The sequence below is a fragment of the Schistocerca piceifrons genome, chromosome 9, assembly GCF_021461385.2.
Source record: "Schistocerca piceifrons isolate TAMUIC-IGC-003096 chromosome 9, iqSchPice1.1, whole genome shotgun sequence".
Classification (NCBI taxonomy): domain Eukaryota; kingdom Metazoa; phylum Arthropoda; class Insecta; order Orthoptera; family Acrididae; genus Schistocerca; species Schistocerca piceifrons.
Window position 1 is genome coordinate 140,506,969 of NC_060146.1, and position 18,764 is coordinate 140,525,732.

At 40.3% G+C, this 18,764-nt stretch overlaps 1 protein-coding gene across 4 annotated transcripts in view; it reads left to right on the top strand.

The window, feature by feature from the left end:
* Positions 1 to 18,764, top strand: part of LOC124717057 (zinc finger protein 501-like) — a 295,897-nt gene that overhangs the window by 90,485 nt on the left and 186,648 nt on the right. For all 4 annotated transcript variants that reach the window (XM_047243738.1, XM_047243739.1, XM_047243741.1 and 1 more), the window contains one exon: positions 12,304 to 12,408. In XM_047243738.1, the coding sequence (XP_047099694.1) occupies positions 12,304 to 12,408 (105 nt within the window). The remainder of the gene's footprint in view (positions 1 to 12,303; positions 12,409 to 18,764) is intronic.

Sequence of the window (18,764 nt, forward strand, 5' to 3'; positions counted from 1 at the left end):
AATGACTGTAGGGTGATACTAAATGACTTGGACAAAATTTCTAGTTGGTGTGGTGAATGGCAGCTTGGTCTAAATGTTCAAAAATGTAAGTTAATGTGGATGAGTAAGGAAAATGAACCCGTAATGTTTGGATACAGCATTGGTAGTGTCCTGCGTGACACAGTCATGTTGTTTAAATATCTGGGCATCACATTGCAAAGTGATTTGAAATGGAAAGAGTATGTGAGGATTGTGCTAGCAAAAGCAAATGGTCGACTTTGGTTTATCGGAGAAAATTTAGTAAAGTGTAGTTCATCTCTAAAGGAGACAGCATATAGGATGCTAATGCAACCTTGTCTTGAGTACCGGTTGAGTGTTTTGGATCTGCAACAGGACAGATTAAAGGAATACATCAAAGCAGTTGAGAGGTGTTCTTTTCAAGGAACACTATTGAGAAAATGTAGGGAACTGGCATTTGAAGCTTACTGCAGAACAATCTTACTGCCATCGACATACATTTTGCATAAGGACTATAAAGATAAGATAGGAGAAAGTGATGTCATATAGAGGCATATGGACAGTTATTTTTCCCTTTCTTTATCTGTATGTTGAACAGGAAAGGAAATGATTGATAGTGTTACAGGATAAGCTCTGCCATACACCATTTGGTGGCTTGTGGAATGCAGGTGTAATTCAGTACACAAAGCTTTTCATCATCCAACCAATAAAAAACCAGTTTTAAATACTCATTTTGTTAGAGCAAAATCTGTCTATGACAAGGAATGTCTGGATTCAGAGATATAAGAAGTATATTTGAGAAGAACAGCTGCAGCAATTGAGATATTAAGTTAGCCTTCTGTCAGAAACAAAAACACAGAGATACTCAGCCATCAGCAGATAATTGCCCAGTTACATTCTTTCCTTTCTTTGGACCTACAAAAAGTCTTGGTGTTCCTGGAATGTATAAAATACCTTGCGAATGTGGTAGCAGTTGCATTGACCAGACAATAAGGACAATTTCACAAAGCTGCGCAGAACACCTACACCGCATTAAATGATATGATTTCAACAGATCTGCTGAATGCAGCCTCATGAACAAACATACACTATGTGGTCAAAAGTATTTGGACCCCCCCCCCCCCCCCCCAAAACATATCATATGTTTTTCATATCAGGTGCATTGTGGTGCCACCTACTGCTAGGTACTCCATATCAGCGACCTCAGTAGTCATTAGACATCCTGAGAGAGCAGAATGGTGTGCCCCGCGGAGCTCACGGACTTCAAATGTGGTCAGGTGATTGATTGTCACTTGTGTTATACATCTGTATGTGAGATTTACACTCTCCTAAACACCCCTAGGTCCCCTGTTTCCGATGTGATATGTTGTTGTTGTGGTCTTCAGTCCTGAGACTGGTTTGATGCAGCTCTCCATGCTACTCTATCCTGTGCAAGCTTTTTCATCTCCCAGTACCTACTGCAACCTACATCCTTCTGAATCTGCTTAGTGTATTCATCTCTTGGTCTCCCTCTACGATTTTTACCCTCCACGCTGCCCTCCAATACTAAATTGGTGATCCCTTGATGCCTCAGAACATGTCCTACCAACCGATCCCTTCTTCTGGTCAAGTTGTGCCACAAACTTCTCTTCTCCCCAATCCTATTCAATACTTCCTCATTAGTTATGTGATCTACCCATCTAATCTTCAGCATTCTTCTGTAGCACCACATTTCGAAAGCTTCTATTCTCTTCTTGTCCAAACTATTTATCGTCCATGTTTCACTTCCATACATGGCTACACTCCATACGAATACTTTCAGAAATGACTTCCTGACACTTAAATCAATACTGGATGTTAACAAATTTCTCTTCTTCAGAAACGCTTTCCTTGCCATTGCCAGCCTACATTTTATATCCTCTCTACTTCGACCATCATCAGTTATTTTGCTCCCCAAATAGCAAAACTCCTTTACTACTTTAAGTGCCTCATTTCCTAATCTAATTCCCTCAGCATCACCCGACTTAATTAGACTACATTCCATTATCCTTGTTTTGCTTTTGTTGATGTTCATCTTATATCCTCCTTTCAAGACACTGTCCATTCCATTCAACTGCTCTTCCAAGTCCTTTGCTGTCTCTGACAGAATTACAATGTCATCGGCGAACCTCAAAGTTTTTATTTCTTCTCCATGAATTTTAATACCTACTCCGAATTTTTCTTTTGTTTCCTTTACTGCTTGCTCAATATACAGATTGAACAACATCGGGGAGAGGCTACAACCCTGTCTTACTCCCTTCCCAACAACTGCTTCCCTTTCATGTCCCTCGACTCTTATAACTGCCATCTGGTTTCTGTACAAATTGTAAATAGCCTTTCGCTCCCTGTATTTTACCCCTGCCACCTTTAGAATTTGAAAGAGAGTATTCCAGTCAACATTGTCAAAAGCTTTCTCTAAGTCTACAAATGCTAGAAACGTAGGTTTGCCTTTCCTTAATCTTTCTTCTAAGATAAGTCGTAAGGTCAGTATTGCCTCACGTGTTCCAGTGTTTCTACGGAATCCAAACTGATCTTCCCCGAGGTTGGCTTCTACTAGTTTTTCCATTCGTCTGTAAAGAATTCGTGTTAGTATTTTGCAGCTGTGACTTATTAAGCTGATAGTTCGGTAATTTTCACATCTGTCAACACCTGCTTTCTTTGGGATTGGAATTATTATATTCTTCTTGAAGTCTGAGGGTATTTCGCCTGTTTCATACATCTTGCTCACCAGATGGTAGAGTTTTGTCACGACTGGCTCTCCCACGGCCGTCAGTAGTTCCAATGGAATATTGTCTACTCCGGGGGCCTTGTTTCGACTCGGGTCTTTCAGTGCTCTGTCAAACTCTTCACGCAGTATCGTATCTCCCATTTCATCTTCATCTACATCCTCTTCCATTTCCATAATATTGTCCTCAAGTACATCGCCCTTGTATAGACCCTCTATATACTCCTTCCACCTTTCTGCTTTCCCTTCTTTGCTTAGAACTGGGTTTCCATCTGAGCTCTTGATATTCATACAAGTGTTTCTCCTTTCTCCAAAGGTCTCTTTAATTTTCCTGTAGGCGGTATCTATCTTACCCCTAGTGAGATAGGCCTCTACATCCTTACATTTGTCCTCTAGCCATCCCTGCTTAGCCATTTTGCACTTCCTGTCGATCTCATTTTTGAGACGTTTGTATTCCTTTTTGCCTGTTTCACTCACTACATTTTTATATTTTCTCCTTGCATCAATCAAATTCAATATTTCTTCTGTTACCCAAGGATTTCTACTAGCCCTCGTCTTTTTACCTACTTGATCCTCTGCTGCCTTCACTACTTCATCCCTCAAAGCTACCCATTCTTCTTCTACTGTATTTATTTCCCCCATTTCTGTCAATTGCTCCCTTATGCTCTCCCTGAATCTCTGTACAACCTCTTGTTCTTTTAGTTTATCCAGGTCCCATCTCCTTAAATTCCCACCTTTTTGCAGTTCCTTCAGTTTTAATCTACAGGTCATAACCAATAGATTGTGGTCAGAGTCCACATTTGCCCCTGGAAATGTCTTACAATTTAAAACCTGGTTCCTAAATCTCTGTCTTACCATGATATAATCTATCTGATACCTTTTAGTATCTCCAGGGTTCTTCCATGTATACAACCTTCTTTCATGATTCTTAAACCAAGTGTTAGCTATGATTATGTTGTGCTCTGTGCAAAATTCTACCAGGCGGCTTCCTCTTTCATTTCTGTCCCCCAATCCATCAATCCATATTCACCTACTATGTATCCTTCTCTCCCTTTTCCTACGCTTGAATTCCAGTCACCCATGACTATTAAATTTTCGTCTCCCTTCACAATCTGAATAATTTCTTTTATTTCATCATACATTTCTTCAATTTCTTCGTCATCTGCAGAGCTAGTTGGCATATAAACTTGTACTACTGTAGTAGGTGTGGGCTTCGTATCTATCTTGGCCACAATAATGCGTTCACTATGCTGTTTGTAGTAGCTTACCCGCATTCCTATTTTCCTATTCATTATTAAACCTACTCCTGCATTACCCCTATTTGATTTTGTGTTTATAACCCTGTAGTCACCTGACCAGAAGTCTTGTTCCTCCTGCCACCGAACTTCACTAATTCCCACTATATCTAACTTCAACCTATCCATTTCCCTTTTTAAATTTTCTAACCTACCTGCCCGATTAAGGGATCTGACATTCCACGCTCCGATCCGTAGAACGCCAGTTTTCTTTCTCCTGATAACGACATCCTCTTGAGTGATGTGATAGTGAAGTGGTAATGTGAAGGGACACGTACAGCACAAAAGCATACAGGCCGACCTCACGTGCTGACTGACAGAGACTGCTGACAGCTGAAGAGGGTAGTAATGTGTAGTAGGCAAACATCTATTCAGACTATCATACAGGAATTCTTAACTGCATCAGGATGCACTGCAAGTACTGTGACAGTTAGGTGGGAGGTGAGAAAATTTGGATTTCATGGTCTAGCGGCAGCTCATAAGCGACACACCATGCCAGTAAATGGCAAACGATGCCTCATTTGGTGTAAGGAGTGCAAACATTGGACAATTGAACTGTGGAAAAATGTTGTGTGGAGTGACGAATCACGGTACACAATGTGGTGATCCAATGGCAGGATATGAGTATTGTGAATGCCCGGTGAACGTCATCTGACAGTGTGTGTAGTGCCAACAGTAACATTTGGAGGCGATGGTGTTATGGTGTGGTCGTGTTTTTAATGGAGGGGCTTGCACTCCTTGTTATTTTGCATGGCCTATCACAGCACAGGCCTACATTGATGTTTTAAGCACCTTCTTGCTTCCCACTGTTGAAGAGCAATTTGGGGATGACAAGTATATCTTTCGATACGATCGAACACCTGTTCATAATGCACGGCCTGTGGTGGAGTGGTTGCATGACAATAACATCCCTGTAATGGACTGGCCTGCACAGAGTCCTGACCTGAATCCTATAGTACACATTTGGGATATTTTGGGATGTCAGCTTCGTGCCGGGCCTCACCAACTGACATCGATACCTCTCCTCAGTGCAGCACTCCATGAAGAATGGGCTGCCATTCCCCAAGAAACCTTCCAGCACCTGATAGAATGTATGCCTGCGAGAGTGGAAGCTGTCATGAAGGCTAAGGGTGGGCCAACACCATATTGAATTCCAGTATTAGTGATGGAGGGCGCTGTGAAATTGTGTCATTTTCAGCTAGGTTTTCGGATACTTCTGGTCACATAGTGTACAATTGTGTTTGATAAAACAGAAATATTATCCTATCCATCTGTCGATTGCTATTCTGTCAGAAAAAAGCCATCACAGTCAGAATGTGCAACAAAAACTTTAACTGAGGCAATGGCTACACCATTAGTGGTGTTTAGAAACAGGTCCTTGAAGCTCAAAGGCAACAGGGAAATCAATTGATTCTTCCACCATATAATGACATCAGCATCATTGCTGATGTTCTTCAGTGATAGACATTGATATAATCTCTGGCAGTGTACGGAAGTCCTGTGACTTTCTCATGTCTCCATGACATAATTCAGCCAACTAAGATACTTAATGACTTACCGAAAACTAATCTCCTGACAATCAAGATGGTGGTAATGTCTAAATCTTTAGATTTACAGCTTTAATGTGGCAAGAACTTGTGAAGAGTTTATTCAGTGCACTGATTGATTTGAATTACAAACTTACAGCACTCTTGGGACCCAACAGCCTGCCAATGGCAAAGTGGACCACACACTGAAGCCAGCTGATTGAGATACGGCACTCAAAAGGTGCATAAACACTGCAAAAATGGAGGCACTGGGAGTCCACTGGAAAATGCAGACTGACGCGTACAATGTTATTCACAGTAGTGTCATCAACAGTGTCATAGAATGTCGTGCCACTAAGTGAGAAGTATGTTGAAGCACCACTAGATTCTATGACCCATCGGGTCTGTTGTTCCCTGTGTCCATCGCAGCAAAAATAATTTTCCAGGGAATTTGTTCAAGATGAATTGCTTGAAATGAGCTGTAACCTCTTGATCTGGCAAACACTGGTAAATGTGGGTACCAACTTTGCGATCTGTTTTGACATACACATGCCCCAATAGTTTGGGGTTCCTGAAGACAGTGAATCACAAGTCCGTGTATTGTGTGACACATCAGAAAAGACCTTTGGAGCAGTCCTTTTTAGAGTGCACCACTGCAGACATGGTATCAGTCCACTTAGTTTTCAGCAAAAAGAAGCTAGCTCCCATGAACAGGATAATTCTTCTATGGCTGGAAGTTCTAGTAACACTCCTTGGTTTGAGACTACAGTATTTTTGTAAGACTATGAATTATGACTTGAGTCATGTGACAGTGTGCTGCCTATAATCAGTGGAAGGTCTTTGCGTCAAGCAGTGGTGGGGAAATACAAAGACTAATGAATCCATCGTAGTGGAGACACTGCCCTGGTGCGGAAAACCCAGCCAGTCTGCTCTCTGAAGGTATAACTGCAAACTACAGCATGTTACTATATGGTTCCATGGGCCAGATTGGCAAATAAAGAACCGAACACAGTGGCCACAATTTATCCAGACAAAAGACCATCCCGTGCCAGAAAAGAAAAAAAAATTAACAGACCAAATCTTCATGGTAAAAACAGCACTCCCTATTTTAATAGTATAGTAACTATTACAAACTGTTGTGAAATACTGGAGGATACTTCATTTCAGACAACAGTTAATGGAAGAAAATAGGACATCTGGAGAACTCACTGCATTAGACTTGCATGAAGCACGTAATTATTGTATTCAGGTTGTTCAACAATAAAATTTCGCGGCCAAACTGCATTCTTTGTACAAAAATTTGCATCTGCCATAAAATTATAAGATACCTTGTTTGAGGCCATTCTCGGATAATGGTCTCGTTTGTCTCAGTGGATACCTGCATTAGCAGAACTACCCAGAGATAGACACCATCCAGTACTTCTTGATGGACTGCATCATTTCACCTGCTTACTGAAGCAGCAGACTCGCATTCGCCTGCATCACATTATAGTAAACAGAGTGTTATCTGAATTGAGATAAGAACTCTGGATTCTTAGAGCTCAACAAGCAAATGAACATGTTCTATACAGGTGCCTACTCTGCAAGGTGGTGAAGGTTCACTTAGCGCTACAAACAGAGGTTCCATTATAAGCTGAATGTGTCTTACCAGTGAAACAATTTGAAGTTACTGGCCCATTGTACATCAGCCTTTGTTGGCCCGTCATACCTCAGCCAAGGATATATTATGAAGGAGGCATGTATTGATCTATTTGCATGTCGTACAACATGCGCCTTGCACCTGCAACTGTGCTCAGATATGTCAACAAATATTTGTGGGAAGATCAGGAGTGTCCTGCACAATTTACACTGAAAATGTTAGTACCTGCCATCTCATGCACACACAGCTGAAAGAGCTCTGGCAGGTTCTCGTGCAAGCAATATATATGATTACCTTACTCACTGAGCTATCAAATGAAAATTCATCACCCAAAAGTGCCTTGGTGGGGAGGGTGATGGGAATGGATGGTAGGATCTGATAAACTCTTCCTGAGGAAAGTGTTAGAATGGTTGCAGGTGGATGAAGGAAGTCTCAACACAATCCAGGTCAGCATAGAAGCAGCACTAAATTTGAGACCAATTACTTGAGGGGCAGAGGAATCTGAACCACTGACACTTGCCCATTTCTGTGTAAATGATCAACTAATGACACTGCTCACAGGTCCAGAACCACCAGTTAGAAGGGAGTTGTTCAAAGAGTTTCAGTGACAGCAGAAGGTGGTAGAACGTTCCTGGAGCAGGTGGAAGAAAGAGTACCTAATGCCGGTCAAAATCTTCGATGAAACTCACTGAGCGAGGATGGGTCAGGAAGGCACCAGATGGGGTGATGTCACTCTCCTACAGAAGGATGTTTGTATATACACCATGTTGAGGAAAACCAAGATAGATCTTGATGAGAGAAGAGATGGGAAGATATGAATGAACTTTGGAAGGGTCCATAAGCTCGTGTCCCGTTCAACTGATAAACGCTCTAGAAGTTAATCGGGGTTGGGAGGATGTTGTAACTTGATATTTGTAAGTTATAGACACTCAGACAGTATTAATTACCTCTGACTTGATCTGCATTCTATACTCAAAGTTGTATGTCCCTTTTGTAATAAATAAATAAATAAATAAATAAATGTTGTATTGAAACCATAACGTTGTGGGTTCATAATACCAGAATTAGGAGGCGAAACATTAGGCACAGAAACATGCCTTTGACCATGGTCTAATGCCCATACAATTGAAATCATCAACAGTATTTCTGTTACTTTAAATTCAGTCATGATAGATGAAACCATGTAATAGTTTAGTAGTTATTAATAGAAAACATTTTTGTGGGTTGTTGTCATCTGTTTTGCATGTAATGCTTATACGGATGGATGCCATGCATCTTCAAAGCGGGACAGTGATTGCAGTTCTTCCACAAGTTGTGGCACCTGCATAGGGCTTTTATTTGTTCCACGATTTGGCATCCCAGCTTGGAGTAGCTTGGTGCACCACCGAGTAAGCAGCATGACAATGCTGAGTGACATCACAGCATGACAGAAGAACTCTAGAGAACTGTTAAAAATGTCAGAATCTAATGGTATTGTCTCGAACTGTACGTATGAGCAATATTTCCATTTTGTAATACAATAAATGATTGTACATTGAGATGCAATATAAGCATTTTTTAAAAGTAGTAGTACATTGTAGTCTTGTGCAGAGTGTTGAAAACTGGTGAAGTTATCAACTTTCAGCAAAGGCATGACTGCACCTTCTAGTAGTTTTACCCTCTTAGTAAAGAAAACATGCTTACATCTTACTGAACACTGTCAATACACAAATCAGTATTGTGAATTTGAATGTTTTATTACCATGCATTCAAAAGACAGTAGCAGATATTAAGCAATTTTTTTCTGACCCCTCTGAAGGATGTGCAAATACAATAATTTTTTAAAATTTTTATATCAAAAACTTACGATAAAAACAGAATGCAAGGTTCAATTCACCTGTTTTGACTTACTGCACTTCCCGTTCAGTGGGAGCAAGTTAGGACCTCCACGGGATTAGTACGAAATATCCTGCTGCAGAAAACTTGTTGGTTGACATCTGTTGCTGGTTGAGAGACCTCAAAAGCCAAAAGAAAAAAATATATATTCTCCCCCTTTTTTGTGTGTATGCTACAGTGTCACCTACTGCTGCACATAGTGCTGTATCCGTTACTGCCAACCAATACGATGCTGTGTTTACATTCTCTCAAGGGTAAATGCACTGTTATGTGATGTTGTGTGACATTCCATCAACATCCAGGTGACATGCTGTTAAATAGTACAGATATTTGGGGGGCATGTTAACTGACAATGGGGTGAGTGAAAAAGAAATAAGATCAAGAATTGCAATGGCAAAGCAAGCTTTTCAGAAAAAGAAAGGTTTATTAACAATAATTTGGATGTTTTATTACCATGCATTCAATACATATTAGCAGATCTTAAGCGTTTTTTATATAATTTCTAATGTTGCAGAAAATTTGGGACAGAATTAAAAAAAATTGGGTAATTGCTTCATGTGGAGTGGTTTTCTTCATGTTGTGGAAGCTGGACAATCAACGAAATAGACGGAATTGATGTATTTAAGATGTGGATTTGGAGGAGACTGGAGACTATAAAATTGGTGAACAAAGCTGAACAATAGTGAAATACAGAGTTGTCCAAAAAGATGTTACCCTTATATGGAATTAACTTTTATTTCATTATTTATTATTATTTTATTCTTATTTATTTTGCTTTAATATAGAAGTTCACACTCCACGAACACAAGTCCAAATGAAATTAGTGCACTTCTTCGACCTATACTCCTTGGTTCTAAATGCATGTGTAGTCCTTTCACTATACAAGCCATAGTGCTTTCAGATTTTTCCCTAGGTGTAGAGTGGACAACTTGTGTTATGTGTTCTTTATGGTCATTAATGTCAGTAGGCCTTGCACCATACACATTTTCTTTCACCATTCCTCATAACCAGGAATCATACGAAGTCAGATCAGGTGAGTGGCCAAAGGTCCACCTCTTCCTATCCAGTGTCTACCAGATATTTCATCTTGATAATGTCGAGCATCTAAGAAATAGTTTGGTGGTGCACCATCTTGCTGGAAGTAACATAATGTTATGATTGTAAGGGAAAGATTATCAACAGTTAAATTCTGCGACATATCCAGGTAAGAATCTTCTGTTGTGGTCTGATCATTAAATAAATATGCACCAAGTACATCAAACCTAAAAATACTGCACCATATGTTAAACTTTTGGATAGGATTGAGTGTGCTCTCTTAGTTCATGGAGATTGTCTGCTCTCCAAATGACTGAATTGTGGTTATTCACATTGTCACAGACATGAAATGTGGCATCATTTATCATAAAGAGCAACATTAGACTCTGCGAGTATCATTTCTCATAACACTTCTGCAGCTTATACATGAGCAGTTTTATCAGTGTCAGATAGGGCTTGTATCATTGGAATGTTGTACAGCTTCACTCCCATTTCAAGCTGGAGAATTCTTAAGACATTTGTCCATGAGATTCCTGTTTCTGATGCTTATCTTGTACATGACTTTCCTTGACTCCTAATCATTCTGTCTAAAACATTTACAACATTATTTTCCAGCCAAATCCTTTTTGGGTGTCCACTGTTTCCTTTACAGTCACTAGTCACAGACTCGAAGTGCACAAATTTCTCATGCAGTCGATGGGCAGTAAAGTGGCTTTGTGGATCATTATGAAACTGTTGCTGCAATATCTTTTTTACTATTGAGGGTGACCCGAACATGTCCATCTGGTTGGTTTTATATGAAACAGAGAATGGGAAAGAAAGGAAAGGGATGGGCAGGAATTTTGACTTTCAGCTGCACAGGGCAGTGTGGTAGTGCAATGGCAAAAGTTGAAAATTTGTACTGGACTTGGACTTTAACATGGATTTATCGCTTCTCGTGAGTTGTTGCCTCGACTGCTTCAGCCGTATGGACACAGTCCCAAATCAAGTCAAATTTCCAGCTTATCACATGCTGCACTGTATCATCTCTCATCCATTAATCCCCTGCTCGCAAATTATGTAGAAGTTCAAATGATATTAGTGCATCCGCAGTGAAATGAGTGTTGATTGTCTCACACTTTTACAGAAATGTATATATTTGAGTGGTGTCTTGTTATGTACCAGCCGCATCGTCATGAGTGGCATCTGTTCTGGTGGACATGTCTGACAGATCACACATCTCTCAAATATATACATTTATGTAAGAGCGTGATGAACTCTCGATCCTTGTTTCAGTTTGGATGCACTATCATCATCTGAACTCCTGTGGGAATCCGTAATTTGTGAGTAGGGGTTAGAGGGCAAGGGACATTGCATTGCAATGCATGATAAGTTGAACGTTTGAGTTTGTCAGGGATTGTTTCCAGATAGCCAAAGTGGTTAAGGCAACTGCTCATGAGAAGCTAGAGTTCGAGTTCCAGTCCGGAACAAATTTTCAACTTTCATTATTGCATTCCACAATACCCTGTAGGGCTGGAATTCACGAATTTCCCCCACTCCTTTCCTTTCTTTCCCCATTCTCTATTTCATATAAATGTGTGCACCAGCAATGTCGTCATGAGTGGTGTCTGTTCTATTGGGCATGTACAACAGAAGAGGCACCACTCAAATATATACTTCATATTGGTGGTAACAACCGTGTACTGCTAAGAGTAAAGGAAGAAAGACCTCTCCTAAACCTGGTTAAGAAAAGGGAACATGACTGGATGGGATGTACACTATGAGGGAAAGGAATTCAAACAGCTATTGAAGTGCAGTGGAAAGACAGAACAACATAGTAAGGAGAATCCCAAAAATGCTGGATGAAATGAAAAGAATAAGAAATTACACTATAGAACAGTTGGCCTGGAACAGGATCAAATGGGGACAGCAGTATTGCTGGGAATGTGCCAATAGACAGTACACTGTATGATGAAGATAATGATAATAATAATAAACTGTAGTGGTTTTACATTTCAGCAGCAGTGTTGTTCAATACATTTGTTGTATGGTGCTTGTACAGTAGCATATTCATAGCAGGAATCACTTCCTCAAAGGCGTTTGTTAGACTGAAACCAAAGGAAGTGGCCTCATTATTTTTCTGTAATTTTGCTTGAAAGTGTGTTTTGTATCTTATCTCTTGTCTTATGTAGCATTTTCTTTCAACTGTTTCAGGAATGTTCACCTTCAGAAGATTATCTTGGGCCTGTCACATACAATATTGTTAAAACAGAGAATGAAGAAGATGAAGAGGAGGCAGCGAGCGAGGATGATGGACAGGTGAGTTGTTTTCCCTGTGTCTTGTCTGCCACTGGTGTGTTGGCTACAGATATTTACATAAGAGCTCTGACAACCATTCACACAAAATAGGGGTGTCATGAAAACTCTCATCAACAGAGCCAAAAGAATTTGCACACCAGGACACCTACATGGTGAACTGAAACATCTGAAGCAGACTTTCCAGAAAAATGACTATTCAGGAAAGGAGTAAATAGAACTCTGACACCAAATAAAAGTCCTAGGGACAGTGATAAAAAAAATGCATCTTATTAGATCAGTAAGATTTTACAGAAACATAATGCCAGACCAGTTTTCAGATCAACAAAGAAAATCTGTCAAGCCCTCAGATCTGTAAAGGATAAACTTCTTCCTCTACTGGTGTCCAGGGTATATAAAATTCCCTGTACATGGTGACAAACACATTTGTCACAACAAAAACCAATTTGTTGACACTGTCATTGTAGAATTTTTGACTTTGTTGATGGACCCACAATCTCACCTCTGCTTGCACTGCATCATTACTATCAAAGTGAAGTCCTTGAAGGTGTTCTTTAAGTTTTGGAAACAGGTGAATACTGGATGGAGCCAAGTCTGGACAGTTATGAAGGATGAAACTTCCTGGCAGATTAAAACTCTGTGCCGGACCGAGACTCGAACTCGAGACCTTTGCCTTTCGCGGGCAAGTGCTCTACCAACTGAGCTACCCAAGCACGGCTCACGCCCTGTCCTCACAGGTTTACTTCTGCCAGTACCTCGTCTCCTACCTTCCAAACTTTACAGAAGCTCTCCTGCGAACCTTGCAGAACTAGCGCTCCTGAAAGAAAGGATATTGTGGAGACATGGCTCAGCCACAGCCTGGGGGATATCCTTTCTTTCAGGAGTGCTAGTTCTGCAAGGTTCGCAGGAGAGCTTCTGTAAAGTCTGGAAGGTAGGAGACGAGGTACTGGCAGAAGTAGAGCTGTGAGGACAGGACGTGAGTCGTGCTTGGGTAGCTCAGATGGTAGAGCACTTGCCCGCGAAAGTCAAAGGTCCCGAGTTCGAGTCTCGGTCCGGCACACAGTTTTAATCTGCCAGGAAGTTTCATATCAGCACAACTCCGCTGCAGAGTGAAAATCTCATTCTGGAGTTACGGAAGATGTTTGAAGACAGTGAACCCAATGCAATGGATTGTTGCAAATGTCGCAGCACTTGTGAGTGGTGTGGCATTGTCATGCTGAGGGAGAGAGTACTCCCCTGTGTGAGCAAACAATTTGAATTTGAAACTACATCTACATCGGTTATCTGCAAACTGCCACGAGAGCATGGCAGAGGCTACATTCCATTGTACCAGCTATTAGAGTTTCACCCCATTCCATTCACGTATGAAGCATGGGAAGAATGATTGTTTGACAGCCTCTGTGCGTGCAGTAATTATTCCAGTCTTATCCTCATGATCCCTAAGTGAGCGATGCATAGGGAATCGTAGTGTATTCGTAGAGTGATTTACAACTGGCTGCTTTACCCACTACTGAGCCTATGTGATCATTCTATTTAAGCAGCTTCTTTCAAACGGTATGTCATTGTAGATAACTGCATCATCTGCAAAAATTCAGATGTTGCTGTTCATATGGTATGATAGGTCATTAATATACAACATAAACAGCAATGGTCTCAAAACACTTCCCTGGGTTACATCCAAAGTTACTTCTACATCTGACAATGGCTCTCCATCCAAGATAACATGCTGCATCCTGCCTGCTAAAAAGTCCTCAGTCCAATCACAAATTTCACTTGATACCCTATATGATCACACTTTTGACAGTAAGTGTGGGTGTGGTACTGAGTCAAATGCTTCTTGGAAATCAAGAAACGCTGCATCTACCTGACTACACTGATCCAAAGCTTTGAGTATGTCATGTGGGAAAAGTGCAGTTTGGATTTCACGTGATTGATATTTTTGAAATCCATGCTGGTTGGCATTGAGGAGTCATTCTGTTCAAGATGCCTCATTATGTTTGAGCTCAAAATATTTTCTAAGATTCTACAACAAATCGATGTCAGGGATATTGCATGGTAGTTTTTGGATAACTTCTACTACCCTTCTTGTAGATGGGTGTGACCTGTGCTTTTTTCCAAGAACTGGGCACGTTTTTTTGTTCAAGGGTTCTACGATAGATTATAGTTAGAAGAGGGACTAACTGTGCCATAAATTCAGTGTAGAATCTGATGAAATTCCATCGGTCCCTTGGAGCTTTGTTCAATTGTAACAATTTCAGCTGTTTCTAAACACCACTGACTCTAATATTTATTTCATTAACCTTTTCAGTGGTACGAGGATTAAAGTGAGGCAATTCTCCTTGATAACAACACACTGTTTCTCATTCACTGACGTGGTTATGTTACACACAATCACGTTACATGCTGCAATTCAGAACCATCTAGCAGAAGAGGGTTACAATTTGCGTCAGCGAAGCAGGAGTGTCAACCAACTAATATGCATGACATGGTGTACTTCTACCAACATGGTCAACATAATAAAAAAATTGTAGGTATTACTTTTCAGCATGCCATCATAAGTTTCCTACATTGGAACAAAAAAGAGAAGCATGAATATACATCTGCAAGAACACAAAAACCTATGCCGACAAGGGAAAGCTGTAATAGCGTACGCTTTTCAGTTAAGGAACCATGAAGTGAAGTTCTTCAGTATCAAAATTTTATCTACAATGATGAACTATGATCTACATCTATATAGAGAAATCATCAAAATACATACAAGGTGTGACTGAAAAGTAACAGGAGTTTTTTTAATTTTGCAAGCTTTCTTAGAAGTAGATACCTTAGGGGTTGCGAAGCAACTCAAATCGCTTGATACGGGCAAGTTTTCAGGTCCAGATTGTATACCGATTAGGTTCCTTTCAGATTACGCTGATACAATAGCTCCCTACTTAGCAATCATATACAACTGCTCGCTCACCGATAGATCTGTACCTACAGATTGGAAAATTGCACAGGTCGCACGAGTGTTTAAGAAGAGTAGTAGGAGTAATCCATCGAACTGCAGACCTATATCATTGACGTCGGTTTGCAGTAGGGTTTTGGATTATATACTGTATTCAAACATTATGAATCACCTCAAAGGGAGCGATCTATTGATACGTAATCAGCATGGTTTCAGAAAACATTGTTCTTGTGCAACGCAGCTAGCTCTTTATTCGCACAAAGTAATGGCCGCTATCGACAGGGGATCTCAAGTTGATTCCGTTTTTCTAGATTTCCGGAAAGCTTTTGACACCATTCCTCACAAGCGACTTCTAATCAAGCTGCGGGCCTATGGGGTATTGTCTCAGTTGTGCGACTGGATTCGTGATTTCCTGTCAGGAAGGTCGCAGTTCGTAGTAATAGATGGCAAATCATCGAGTAAAACTGAAGTGATATCAGGTGTTCCCCAGGGAAGCATCCTGGTACCTCTGCTGTTCCTGATCTATATAAATGACCTGGGTGACAATCTGAGCAGTTCTCTAAGGTTGTTCGCAGATGATGCTGTAATTTACTGTCTAGTAAGGTCATCCGAAGACCAGTATCAGTTGCAAAGCGATTTAGAAAAGATTGCTGTATGGTGTGGCAGGTGGCAGTTGACGCTAAATAATGAAAAGTGTGAGGTGATCCACATTAGTTCCAAAAGAAATCCGTTGGAATTCGATTACTCGATAAATAGTACAATTCTCAAGGCTGTCAATTCAACTAAGTACCTGGGTGTTAAAATTACGAACAACTTCAGTTGGAAAGACCACATAGATAATATTGTGGGGAAGGTGAGCCAAAGTTTGCATTTCATTGGCAGGACACTTAGAAGATGCAACAAGTCCACTAAAGAGACAGCTTACACTACACTCGTTCGCCCTCTGTTAGAATATTACTACGCGGTGTGGGATCCTTACCAGGTGGGATTGACGGAGGACATCGAAAGGGTGCAAAAAAGGGCAGCTCGTTTTGTATTATCACGTAATAGGGGAGAGAGTGTGGCAGATATGATACGCGAGTTGGGATGGACGTCATTAAAGCAAAGATGTTTTTCGGCGCGGCGAGATCTATTTACGAAATTTCAGTCACCAACTTTCTCTTCCGAATGTGAAAATATTTTGTTGAGCCCAGCCTACATAGGTAGGAATGATCATCAAAGTAAAATAAGAGAAATCAGAGCTCGAACAGAAAGGTTTAGGTGTTCGTTTTTCCCGCGCGCTGTTCGGGAGTGGAATGGTAGAGAGATAGTATGATTGTGGTTCAATGAACCCTCTGCCAAACACTTAAATGTGAATTGCAGAGTAATCATGTAGATGTAGATATATCAGATTTCAATTTTTTTTTTTTTTTTTGTACAAAATTAGTTGATGTATGTTTTCATTTTCAGCTGTTTTGAATACTTACAGGTTATATGTGTTTTCGAGTGCTCGGCGAATTTTTCCTTTCCTGAAAGAAGGATAAAAAAATTTTTATTAAATTTTGCTTGAAGGATGGAATAAAATGCAGCACCATATTCAAAAGGTTGAACGTTGCTTTTGGCAAATGTGCTATGAGGAAGACAAGAGTTGATGAGTGGTAGAAATGTTTCAAGGTGGGTCCAGAAGATGTTGAAGATGACAACTGACCTGGATGCCCTAGCACATGAGTTATGATAACAGCGTTGAAGTAGAAAGAAAATGGTTTTGGAAATTTGTTGCATCACCATCAGAGAGGTTGCTGATGTTATCAGCATATCTTCTGCTTAGGCCAAGCAATTTTTTTCAGACATTTTAGGCATGAAATGCATAGCAGCAAAGTTTTGGTGAATTTTGACCTAAAATGATGTCGCATAGACGTCATTCAGGAATTGATGAATGAAGTGGAGAATGACCCAGAACTTCTTTAGAAGGTTATAACAGGTGACAAAACATGAGTATACGGGTACAACGTCAAAATCAAGACTCAGTGTTGTCAACGGAAACAAACACTGGAAAATATTAAACAAGTTTGATCACATGTGAAGGAGGTTCTTACTGTTTTCTTAGATTACAACAGGATAATGTGTCATGAGTTCCAGCTTTTCAGTTGTATTGTTTATAAGTTATATGCTATTTGCATGAAGCAAACTGAAGAAAATGACCAGAATTGTGGGAAAACCACTCATGATAATACTCCTACTCTCACCTCAATACTTTTTTGTGACTTTTTTGCCAAAAAACAAAACAATTGTACTGCCTCAATCACCGTATTTGCTAGACATGGCTCTCTGTGATTTCTTTCTCTTCTGAGACTGAAGAGAACCATGAAACTACGTTATTTTGCCACCATTGATAAGATAAAAACAGAATTGCTTAAGAAGTTGAACACCGTAATGAAAAGTGAGTTCCAGAAGTGCTCCAATGCTGGCACAGGTGTTATATCTGAGGGGGACTACTCTGAAGAAGGGAACAAAGTTGATGTTGATCAATAAATAAAGATTCTTTAAAAAAGAAAAAAAAATCGTATTACTTTGTGATCACACCTCGTATAAACATAGGGCTAATTATAACGTAAAAAAGAAGCCATGAAACTTCGCATTCGGAAGAGAAAGTTGGTGACTGAAATTTCGTAAATAGATCTCGCCACGCCGAAAAACATCTTTGCTTTAATGACGTCCATCCCAACTCGCGTATCATATCTGCCACACTCTCTCCCCTATTACGTGATAATACAAAACAAGCTGCCCTTTTTTGCACCCTTTCGATGTCCTCCGTCAATCCCACCTGGTAAGGATCCCACACCGCGTAGCAATATTCTAACAGAGGGCGAACGAGTGTAGTGTAAGCTGTCTCTTTAGTGGACTTGTTGCATCTTCTAAGTGTCCTGCCAGTGAAATGCAAACTTTGGCTCACCTTCTCCACAATATTATCTATGTGGTCAACAGCAGCTCTACAGAATTGATTGACAAATTTTATCTTTAAAAGGATTTTCTCTTCTGATCATTCCTCCTTTTTATGGTATGTATTTTACCCTCTGACATCTCACCCATCAGTCAGCAAGCTCAGGAGAACCAGGAGCGTGTATGACAATGTCCAACACAACTCTGGACAAAACATGAGGAACAAAAGTTTCATGGACCACAACTGTAAATCGTGGAAGACTCACCAGAAACTGAAATAGAGGGAGGTCAAGCTTTGTATCAAGTAATTGCCTGTAGAACATTAGATTTGCTTGTGAACCATATGGAAAAATTAGTTTAGTGGGAGGACTTTTAACAAGAAGAAGAGGCACCAGTCGGTTCTGTATACTGCTTATGTAGGTGTATATGTGGGGTGTGTCCCATCTTCTTACAGTACTGGTCCAAACTAGGGAAAAAAGCTCAATAGACATGTGTC